Source organism: Protomyctophum parallelum (genome assembly GCF_964188405.1).
Source record: "Protomyctophum parallelum genome assembly, chromosome: 15".
In the NCBI taxonomy this organism is placed as follows: domain Eukaryota; kingdom Metazoa; phylum Chordata; class Actinopteri; order Myctophiformes; family Myctophidae; genus Protomyctophum; species Protomyctophum parallelum.
In genome coordinates, this window is record NC_139710.1 from 9,391,535 (window position 1) to 9,402,315 (window position 10,781).

A 10,781-nucleotide genomic window follows, 5' to 3' on the forward strand; every position below is an offset into this window, starting at 1 on the left:
AGGTTAGATCCACTTTCACAGCAACTACTACAATGATATAAATTGCTTGTTTTGGTCTATAAGTTATGTGTTTTAAGAGGTTGTTGTCGTTAACATATATCTCTCCCCCAGGCTACATTAATTAGAAACCAGCACACCTTTGTTTTTTGTTTCACAACCTGTAAAGACAGTCTGTGCTTTCTTGCCATTGATTGGGAGATGTACAATTTCGTCCACGTCCAAAGAGTAGACATAAGTTGGTCAGACTTAAGTTATAGTACCTCAGAAGTTGTCAGTTCGTGTTGCAGTCCCATTTAAGGCAAACATCTATCGTTTCTAATAATAGGACAGAGTGGTATGGTAGTTCAGCACACTGACAGGGGCAAGGATTGTTCCCCGCCAGGTTCTGTAGTCAGTGAGTGACTATAGCACTTAGTTCTGGTGCAGAATAAGAGGACCAGTTACTCAAACCTGTGAATTATCCTTGTGTTCCAATTCTACTCGGGTATGGAATGAAATAAAGACATGGAAACAAAATACTGATTAATAAAATTAAATAAAAACTTTAATCTTTCTGTTAAGATGGCTACATTATTATAATGCTACTCCCAGAGTAGTTAACATTGACATGAATGAATGCAATTAAAACCATGTGGTAATCAAATGAAATATATTATACATATATTACTGCACACTAATATATAAATGAGATTTAAACATGTATTCTTTGCCAGTTGAGGAGTTGGTCCGATTTGGTTGGTCTTATCGGGAGTTTCCCGCCTGCCTGGCTCACCCCTATGTTTATTTTCTTCCCCAGAATGTGAATGCTTCTCTCCTTCAGCAACTTGATTTCTTCTAGATGTAGTGAGCTGTTCATGAGTCTATCAGAGGTTCCTGCAATTCAAGAATGGCAAGCAGGTTAGGGTTTGTATTTGTATTTGGTATACAGCACGCTGTCCGTTATGCAAGTGCACCATCAGGACTGCTAGTCAACTTCATTGTAGCATCTACTGTGAATACAAAGTAAATACGATTCTTATTTTTATGACTGGCTGGCCTGCATTACTGGGAAAGAAGAACTGCTTTGCCAAAATACAGGACCAGGGTCATCCGATTGCATTTGTGTCCTTTGGGTTAACCATTCATCCTCTATGTAGGTTTTACTCCTGGTCACTCATCACAAATAATCATGGTTAAATGGCACGATTATTTTCTACTCAGTCCGTGTCTCATAGGAGCGCAGTTCAAACCCCTCCACCAGTGACATCATCGCTATGCAGACTTTTTTTTTTTTTAAACAAGATATTTTTTTACAAAAATGTTATTTATTATCTCGAACGATGGCTTCTATTTTCACATTGCAACTTTTCAGGACTAGAAAGCCTGCAGTTTCTATTAGCTTGGATTCCCCATCGATGATGTCACTGGTGGACGGGTTTCTGAACTGCCCACAGCCCTCCTATGAGACACAAACCCGAGTAGAAAAAAACAATCACACCTGTGTGAAGTGAGTGGTGCAACTCCATGTGGGGGTCCCCGGAAGTTCCAGACCCACAGGAATGCGGCACAGGGGGCTGGCCCTGTTCCGCATCCGAAACGGTCGAGAAATGACAATCACCGTGTGGGGGTCCCTGGAACATCCAGACACCCAGGAATGCGCCATGGGGGGGGGGGGGGACATAAAAAGTTGCAGATCCGGTCTAGAGTAACATTTATATAGAAATGATGTGCAGTCGTTCATGTCATGTGTGTGCAAATTAATGGATAAAGTAGGTGCGCTACTGTAGATCGGATCTGAGAGGAATACATTTATTTTATAATGTCTTTCCCACGATTTTGCAACAAATCTTTTCACCCAGTGTCTAATCTAATGCAATCCTGGGCGCTACACTTCCTCTGCCAACCTGGGGGGGCAGCGGACTGACCTCATGCTTCCTTCTATGCATGAGTAGTCCAAGCTGCTTCTTTTCACCTGACAGGGGGGAGTTTCCCCGGCCAGACGTAGCGCATGGAAGGAACACATTATTCTGAACCGTTCCTTTCCCCTCCATCAGGCGCCCCGGCTGGCCAGGGGGAGGTAGTTTAGAGACCAGGATTACTGCATGTTTTTTGTGAGGGTACCTACCCTAGGAGACACAGGGAGAACATGCAAACTCCACACAGAAAGACCAACCCCGCCTCGGGTATGGGCACTGATAACGCAGAGGAGAGAACAACCACAGCGTCCCGAGCAGGAATCGAACCCAGGACCTTCTACAGACTGTGCCACCATGCCCGAATAAATATAATTTCTTGCTTCAAGCTTTTGTGGGGTTTGTCCTACCCCTCCTCCACCGTTATTAGGCAATAGGCAGCTAGGTAAAAAGTGACATTGAGCACTGCAATGAAGCCAAAGCGCTATATAAATGCACCATCTACCTTTATTTTTTTACTATACCAGTTAGAAACACCAGTGACGACTCGCTCTGCATTGCAGAACTGACCAGATGGCATTCACGATTACATTATTGCATTATTTGACCATAAGCACAAATACAATAGAGCGTCGCAGTCCCACCCCCATTCAGAACGACGAGTGGCCGAGGAATTGATTCCCCGAAAAACAAAACAAATAGTGTTGTATCCTGCCTTTATTTTCTTATAATTATTTGATTGGCCCAATATATTGTGTTTGTCGTCATTTGTTACGATCCGAGTTGGCTTTGTCTGCAGCGTAAGCGTCTTTATATAAATACTTTTTGAAAAGCCTATGAAGAAAATTAATGGAGAATCATTTCCTGGGCCACTTGTCATTCTGAAAGGGGGAGGGACGCTCTATAAACCATACGAAATAGAATTAACTATTACCCTTTGCAGATCATTCCCATTGTAGTGGTGAGATGATGAGTGTGTCAGGATAGCCGATAAACAAAGCATTAGACATATTCCTAGCAGGCACACACCGACTTCCACCAGATGTCGCCCTGCCACATTTCGTTCGTCCTACAGCAGAAAAAGAAGAAATGTGTGGGCTTTTTTTCTGGCAGAAGCACAGCATAATTGTGTTTTTTTTACCCATGTTCACATCTACCTTTGTTAACATGACTGTTAGTGTGGGGTCATGCTTCCACTGTAAACTGTAGCAGGTGCGTGAAGTCATAGGTGACTTCTTGTAAGATTCCACAGATTCCACTTGGACAGTGGAAATAATTTTTTCATTGACTGGACATTCTGGAGGAAGTCTTCACAAAAGTACAAGTTTGCACAAAAAGACATCAGAAACCATCAAGCTTACATATGCAGAACACACAGAGGTTACAAACAGTCAGGCTTTCAAGTTTGGGTGCATAATGTATATGCAAACTCACAGAGTTGAGGGTAGAATGTGTGTAGGAGCACTTATGGTAAGGCAGGTATAAGTATCATTTCTATCTGGCTGGGATGTAGAGTAGAGATGCAGAGTCACATTCACAGTTGCATTGCCTGCATGGGGAACAAATCATAATTTCATGATCAGCACGAAACAAGAAACAACAGATAAATTATAATTTAACTGTGGACCATATTGACCTGTGTTTAATTTCCCTAACCAACAAAACAATCATAGTACCACATTCCACAGCAACACCAACCTTCAAACCCCAGCTGACTGGCCACAAGGGTGCTGTGTAATCCCAGGTCTTTCAGAGACTGACTTGAACTGCATGTCACAACCACTGGAACCTTCAGATGCAGTTGAGTAACAGGAAGAGGCTTCATTGTACTGCTAAGTGATGTCATTCCAGCTGTCCCGTGCTCCGTCAGAGGAGAGGTGCTGGGAGAGACCAGGTCATCTGAGCTTACATTGGATGTTACACACAGCTGAAACTGTGATAACGAAGACAAGATGTGGTTCCAGTCCTAACAGGAGAGGAAACAGATTACGTATTTGACATCATCTCCTCATAACACGAATACAAACGATCACACAGTCCTACATCAACAGTAATAAAATCACAGACCATTTGCATTCAAGTGTTCACCCTTTGTAAGCATAACATTTTTTTAATGTAAATATGACCAAATATGTAATTCTTAATTATATTTAATGAGTATACTCATTGATCGTGTTGTTCGTGTCAGATGAACCCAAGCTAAATACGAGACTGCAAAGTATGCAATGAATCGTCTACACTACTACACTTCACAAAAATGGTCTGGTTCTTGCTAGTTCGGTCTAGATAACTGCCAGTGTTCCAAATATTTATCAGTCTCAAACATCTAACTTTTCTCAGGAAATGTGGGCATAAGTTTCTGCAGTACCAACCTGTGCAATGTCTGGGTTAGGCAGGGTGTGAGTTTGGCCATATAAACTGAAGCCGATAAAGGAGAGAGCCAGACTCAACACACAAATAAAGAAGGTAACTACTGGAGGGTTCTGGGTTACAAAGTCTTTCAAGGTAGTTACTGGCTGCCAGAACCCCATCACCAAACTCCAGATGCATTAGGATGTGCGTGACCTGTAATAGCAAATAGTATTGCAATAGAAATAGTACAGCAAAGGGGAGGGGGGGGGGGGGAATCACATATTAAGCATAGTTTACAACCTGGTTGGTCACAACGACCACAATTTTCGTGCTGTGGAAAAGTTCAACTGTCTATTTTTATGTGCACCAATTGACCAGTCTACAATTGCAGTATAAAGTGTATACTATTCCCTCTTCTACATTAGGAGTCTTAAGTCCAACACTAACTAACATTACGCAAGTTACTGCATATTTCATAGATAACAGGTTAACGTTCATCATGCTATAATGCTAACCACCTACCTTGCACGCAATTATCAAATTCACGTTGGCAGCAATTAGGTAAACGCAAGTCTGAATACAGAATTTAAAATGTTTGGTAAAGATAAAATCGACAACTTGAAAGAAACATTCTGCCTGCTGTCTGGCTGGAAATTGTGCAGACAAATCCACTCGACAAAAATACTTCCTGTTGTACTCCGATTGGTAGAAACAGAGTGATTCTTCGCTCTCCTATTGGATGTTTATCAAGGGACGTACAACAACAAACCCGCCCCTTTGGGAAACACTCGAGAAAGATGCAGTCAGGATCAGATCCATAATCTAAGGATCTGGTCAGGTCGTCAGGATCATAAAAAATATCGTTTATGTTATAGAAAACAGGTACATAACTTAAAAATGGACACTCATTGGTAACATTTTATTTGCATACAAATCATTTTACAAAATAAACATATCAATCAACTACAAGTTCTAATGCATAGCAGCGAGGGCTCTTGGTTTGGCTTGGTTACTGTACCTCCAAATCACAACTCTCTGTAATATTCTTTGTATTTATTTATGTAAATGTAGTGCATCAGTGTTTCCCCTATACATTATTGTGTGGCGGGCCACCACACACTCATGACCACCCACCACAGTATGATTTTTAGTAGGCAGCCGCGAATAGGAAAAACAAAAAAGGGCAAATAACCACACAAAAGACTGCAAAAAATTGTGCATGTGTGAAAGCTCCCCCCACACTATCAGCTTCTGGCTAGGGGAAACACTGTGTATAGTGCAATACTTTGATTTCCAAACATTGTGCCTAGTGTCCTGAGAGCGGATACAATCCCATGTCCCATGACAGTCATGACCATTAAGAAAATCTTGTTCAAGTCCTTTGTTCATGGCTTGGCATATATTCCCTTTAAAATAAAAAATCTAAAATAGCTGGTACTACAAACAAGTATGAGCCACCTAAGTACGTGAGTTTGAAGAGAGAGTGGTTAAGGAGACCAGGTGACATGTATAGGCTTGAATGTCCAAGTATCAGGGTGTCCCATATGTACAAGGTCTTTGTATGGAGAAGTGCTCCACTGGAACGGTGGAACTTGGTCCCAGGTGGGTCCATTCACTGCCACCATACCAAATTCATGGAGCATGCTGTATGAGGTCACCTGGAACGTGCAAAACATGCCTGAAATTAGCACGCTTCTCTAAGCTCTTTGTCAACCACAACTGAGAGGACAGATAATGAATCTGTATTATTCCCACATGTTATTAACCCATTTAGACAGACTGATTCTACAAATGTCTTCTAAATCATGACATTTTTCTGAAAAACCTATGTTTCTATGTCAGTGGTGCTCAAACTATTTTATGTCAAGGACCCCCAGAATTATCTGTATTTGGCCGCCGACCCCCATCTGAAAATGTTGTTCCAGGGACCCCCCCAGAAGCAAAGATTTGAGTTAAAAACGTTCGCTGTGAAAGAATATATATTCAAATATTTGCGCCATTTTTCAAAAATAGCTAAAGTATAACATATTAATGCTTAAAACACCAAAAGGGGTTCCCCATTCAAAATGGGTTAATAAACAGGGCTGCACACAACTTTTTTGGTCTAGTACTCAGAGGAGCACCTGGAGGAGTTTCTTGGTGCTCCTAAAATGCGGCGACCCGTCTCGCCGGATGGATAAAAGAGGGATGAATAACTTATAGCAAAACAATATTTATTGGATGAGTGGGGAGTCAATGGAGGGTATTGCAACTCTAGATTTAGCCCTAGAATGGCTCTTGTTGTAGATTCATCCCATTATTTAAAAAATCTAAATTTGCTAAAATCTAGGTCCATGTGTGGTCCAGCCCTATGGAATGCATATTCTAATAAAAACAACTTAACACTTCCTAAGGATAATATGAGCATCAAAGCAATATTTAGATTCTTTATTATTTTGTATAAAATAACCGATCTACTAGCTCACAACGTGTTGCGACACGTTGTGAGCTAGTAGATCGGTTATTTTATACAAAATAATAAAGAAGAATAAAGAATAATAATTTTTGACGACGCATGCGCGGTGGCGCACCACTTATGTGCAGCCCTGTTAATAAATGAGACATTTAATGAGGGAAGATGATGAAGAGACAAACCTTCATGTCTGTTCCGCCATGTGGTCTCTGCCTCAGGGCACCAAATGGGTATGTACCATTAGCTGGGTTCAGGTCTGAGCGGGCTGAAATGGCATTTTCCCCATTGGCAAGTGGATTACAGCCATCACATCGTGACAGTGGGTCTTCCTTGAAGTTATTGTACCTGAAAGGAGAGACATTACAACACCACTTGTAAAGAAAAATTATGGAGTAATACAGAACTGTTATAACACACAAATCACACCAGAAATAAAGTTTGTATGTATCAATAAGATTCATGTCAAATTCCTATCGCAGATCTGCCTTAACAATCCAGAAGATCATACCTCATGAGGCGGACCATTGAATCCAAGTCTGTAACATCGGTCTGATTTCGTCTAAAGATCTGAGCTCTGGGATTCTGTTCCAGAGAGAACCATGGACCAAACATCTCAACCAGCTCATTGCAGCCACTGGCATTGAATATGTCAACGTAGTATCTAAAAGTAAATAAATTAACAAATCAAATCATGCACACATTTGATATGTTTGTGAAAAGATTACCGGTAGTACTTTACATACTTACGGAATATTGAAACTTGCCCAATAGCCTTTTTTCAGCAATTCATCCGTTTTGTCACTGTAAACAATCATTCCCCTGCAAGAAAACACACAGTTTAATCAGAATGGAATAGAAGAAAAACAGACATAAGTCTTGATCACGTGACCAGAGATAATGTGTACTAATGTGTGTGAGGTTTGAACAGAATCTCCAGCTAAAATCTGTCTCATGGTGGCGCTATAACAGGCCAGGGGAAAAAACATGTCTCTGGCCTTCCGGAGACAATTTATAGAAAATTAAATGTGGAAGTTGTTGTTGTGGTGGTGGCCATTCAAAATGGTGGTGTGAGGACTTACGGAATCTGCTCCAGAACAGTGAACAGCTGTTCTTCATAATCTGTCTTTCCTGGAGTGAAGTGGTTATAATCCACTATCATCCACTGATTGTTATACCTGCAACAGAGACAAACACAGTACACAATGCATAATCATGTGTTCATTTGACCAACAGTGTAAAAGTGTACCCAGCTGGTCCATAGTCCAGTTAAATTAACACTCAGCATTCTGCACTGCATATTGAGAAACAGGTCAGACTAAACTGTGCAACATGTGATAATGTTGCCTTGTGTGTGATTGTGTACACTGACTCTGTACCTTGCCCTTTGCTCCCGTTCTTGCATGGTATATTTCATGTTCTAAAGACATTCAAAATTTGGTGGGAAACAATTTGAGATGGCATTTAAAGGAACAGGGAGGACCCCCAGTGTAAAGGTGGAACATTTCTCTGTGGACATATGCTAGCAATAAAGAAAAATAAAGGCATCCAGATTAATGTATAGACTCACGTTCCACTGTTGTACTCGCTAAAGATCTTTGCCCATTCCTTTCCAGTTGTGGCCAGTCGATTGGCCACAATATTCCTCAGCCATTCCATGACTGCTCCTTGAGGCTGAACAAACTTCCAGCGAGCCGAATTGCTGTTGCCAATGGTGGTTTCCAAAGTAACCTAGAGAAAAACAGGAACTGACAACTAAATCTCTATTACATTTCTCATTGTAAAAATAACATTTGGCGTCATGATTATCCCATTAAGACCTGAGGCCAATTCTAAAAATGCCTTACAAACCAGTAGTTCTATCAAGATTGTCATGTTAAAAAACTGCATATGTACAAGCTTGCTTATAGCGTTTATCTGCTATTTTTGAATAGCCAACGCAAAAATCTAAAATGACACAAATGCTTTCCCGATTTCAATGGGTTAAGACTCATTCTCACCAGACCACTGCTTAGGATGTAGAAGTCATCACCAGAGAAGATGGATCCTGGGTAAGAGGAGAATGCTTGGGTTCCTCCAGGAAGTGGCTCACTGTCTGAGAACACCACATAATATATGTTTGCTAAGTGGAACAGACTTTCATAGGTCAGGGAGGACACGTTTTATAAAACGCACAGCTGTGGGTTGCAAATAAATGTAAATTACTGTGACTCTAAATAGCCTCTTATAATAAAAACATTGGTCATGGAATGGATTACCTGTTGGGGACACATTGAAGGCAAAATGATACTTCTTCATAATGCGCAACATGGATTGATATGTGTTCCAAGTGTCATGTGCCACCAGCAGTTCCTTATTGCCTGGTAACAGCTTAATCAGAGCAGAACAGGAGCCTGATCCCAGAGTCCGTGTTTGGCTGGATTTATTTAGAGCAGACTCCAAATCTTCCAGATCCCCACCCATTTGGAGCAGTCTAGTAGAGAGGGATGTAAAATGGTTGAGAATGTGAAAAACACATTCAAGGGGCAAATGTATGGTCTGAAGGAAAAAAAGCAAAAAACTCACAGGAAGCCAAATGGTTCAATGGAAAAGGGGCCTTTAGGAAATGATAACTGGTCATTATAACTGTCCTCCAGTCCTTTCAGTTGCAGCAGAGCCAGACGTACCTGAATAGAAGAACCAGGAGGAATGAAGACTGAATGAATTTTCCTTAAGGGGCTAATATTCAGAATATAAACGGATTACCAGCTTTTCACAAAGAAAATAAGTCCGGTTTATTTAAAATGTTCATTTAATCAAAATCATGGATGATGAATACATGTCATATGACAAAAAACTCAACTGTTAATAAATGCATACATTTAATGTGTAAAATAAAGACAAGCAATAATAATACAATGTAGTGTCCATTGTTCAACCATGAAATTCTTTAAAAACAAATGATAAAAGCTTAAATTCAATATCAAACAGTGAAGAGTGAAGAGAGAACAGTACCTGGTGCCAGTAGGGTGAATTTGGTTGATCCTGTATCTGTCCCTGTATCCACTGCATGTTTTTAATGATGTAAGACTTCAGTTTCTGGCAATATCCTGACTCAAATGTGAAGGGCCCACAATAACCCATTAGTGTGTTCATCCAGTGCATGTAGATCGGCTGAAACAAACATCTTAAATGTGAACTGTGCAATAGGATTTTTCAGATAAAGTTCGAACGCATATGACCATAAAAAGTCACTATTTATCCCGAGTGTCTGACCTGCGATGTGACAGCAGCCTCGACTGCACCTGCAGCATAAGCCTGGATACTGTCATTGTACTGCTTGCTGGTAGTGACCTCCAAGAACGACCAGCTTAGAAGAACGTTTGCAATTAAATACCGTTTTAATCAAAATAGACAAGCACAATTTCAATAGACACTGGTAGACAAAACTGCACGTCTCTCATCCAAGATTCAATCGAAACAAAGGACATGAAAAAAACTAAACGATTTCGGTTCCACTTCACATTGATACCAGCACGTTTTCATAATTTCCATTTATATTGATTGATTGAATAATGTAACTTTGCACAAAAAGGTAGTGGTACACATTTATACAAAAGATGCTAAAAGGATAACAGAAAAACCGTAAGGACTTATTTCCACTGTGGTCCTGTGTATTCAATCAAGGATATATAATATGCAGCTGCTTCTTTCTCGAGTAGTCAATGCCAAAGTCCGTTATTTAGCCTGGCTACAAAACAATGATATCACTCGATATCAACTCACCCCGAGTTTTTGATGTCATCAGTATAGTTTGCCCAAGCAACAAAACCATCTTTATATCCTTCAACGATGGATAGCAGTCCAGTTTGCTTATCAATAATAGCAGTATGTATTTCTGCTCGAACTGACGTAAAAGAAAAGTAAAAAACGTATAAAACCATAAAACTATTCATTGTTGTTAAACTCTTTCCATTGCTAAACGACATGTTTTCAGAGTATGTGAGTATGTCATGTGATTCTTGGGCAGTGGGCATGTTATTGGACAATGGACATCATGTGACCATAACCTAGGACGCACTTTCAAAATAAGAGCTCAGACAGTTCCG

General features: G+C 40.5%; 2 protein-coding genes across 2 annotated transcripts; both read right to left on the reverse strand.

Moving 5' to 3' along the window:
* Nucleotides 1–516: 516 nt before the first annotated feature.
* Nucleotides 517–4,884, reverse strand: LOC310872482 (transmembrane protein 248). Its single transcript, XM_083784382.1, has 7 exons — nt 4,767–4,884; nt 4,265–4,457; nt 3,591–3,858; nt 3,327–3,441; nt 3,050–3,200; nt 2,827–2,961; nt 517–873 (listed from the first exon to the last, which is right to left on the reverse strand). The coding sequence occupies exons 2-7, from the start codon at nt 4,421–4,423 to the stop codon at nt 853–855; spliced, it is 849 nt and encodes a 282-aa protein (XP_083640508.1). The 5' UTR covers nt 4,424–4,457; nt 4,767–4,884; the 3' UTR covers nt 517–852.
* Nucleotides 4,885–5,144: 260 nt separating this feature from the next.
* On the reverse strand, nt 5,145–10,709 carry plbd2 (phospholipase B domain containing 2; the record flags this gene model as incomplete). The annotated part of the gene is made up of 12 exons (XM_083784922.1): nt 5,145–5,902; nt 6,879–7,041; nt 7,205–7,357; nt 7,444–7,515; nt 7,776–7,871; nt 8,264–8,424; nt 8,694–8,788; nt 8,952–9,166; nt 9,259–9,359; nt 9,688–9,846; nt 9,949–10,042; nt 10,459–10,709. 12 exons carry the CDS (start codon nt 10,707–10,709, stop codon nt 5,732–5,734), a joined length of 1,731 nt encoding a protein of 576 aa, XP_083641048.1. The 3' UTR covers nt 5,145–5,731.
* Between the last annotated feature and the right edge of the window lie 72 nt (nt 10,710–10,781).

Excerpts from the sequence above, each read along its gene's own strand:
- LOC310872482 (XM_083784382.1), bottom strand. The coding sequence starts at position 4,423 with ATGGGGTTCTGGCAGCCAGTAACTACCTTGAAAGACTTTGTAACCCAG. Across the intron at positions 3,859-4,264 it reads CTAACCCAGACATTGCACAG|GACTGGAACCACATCTTGTC; the intron begins GTTGGTACTGCA and ends CTCTCCTGTTAG. Across the intron at positions 3,201-3,326 it reads CACATTCTACCCTCAACTCT|ACTTCCTCCAGAATGTCCAG; the intron begins GTGAGTTTGCAT and ends ACTTTTGTGAAG.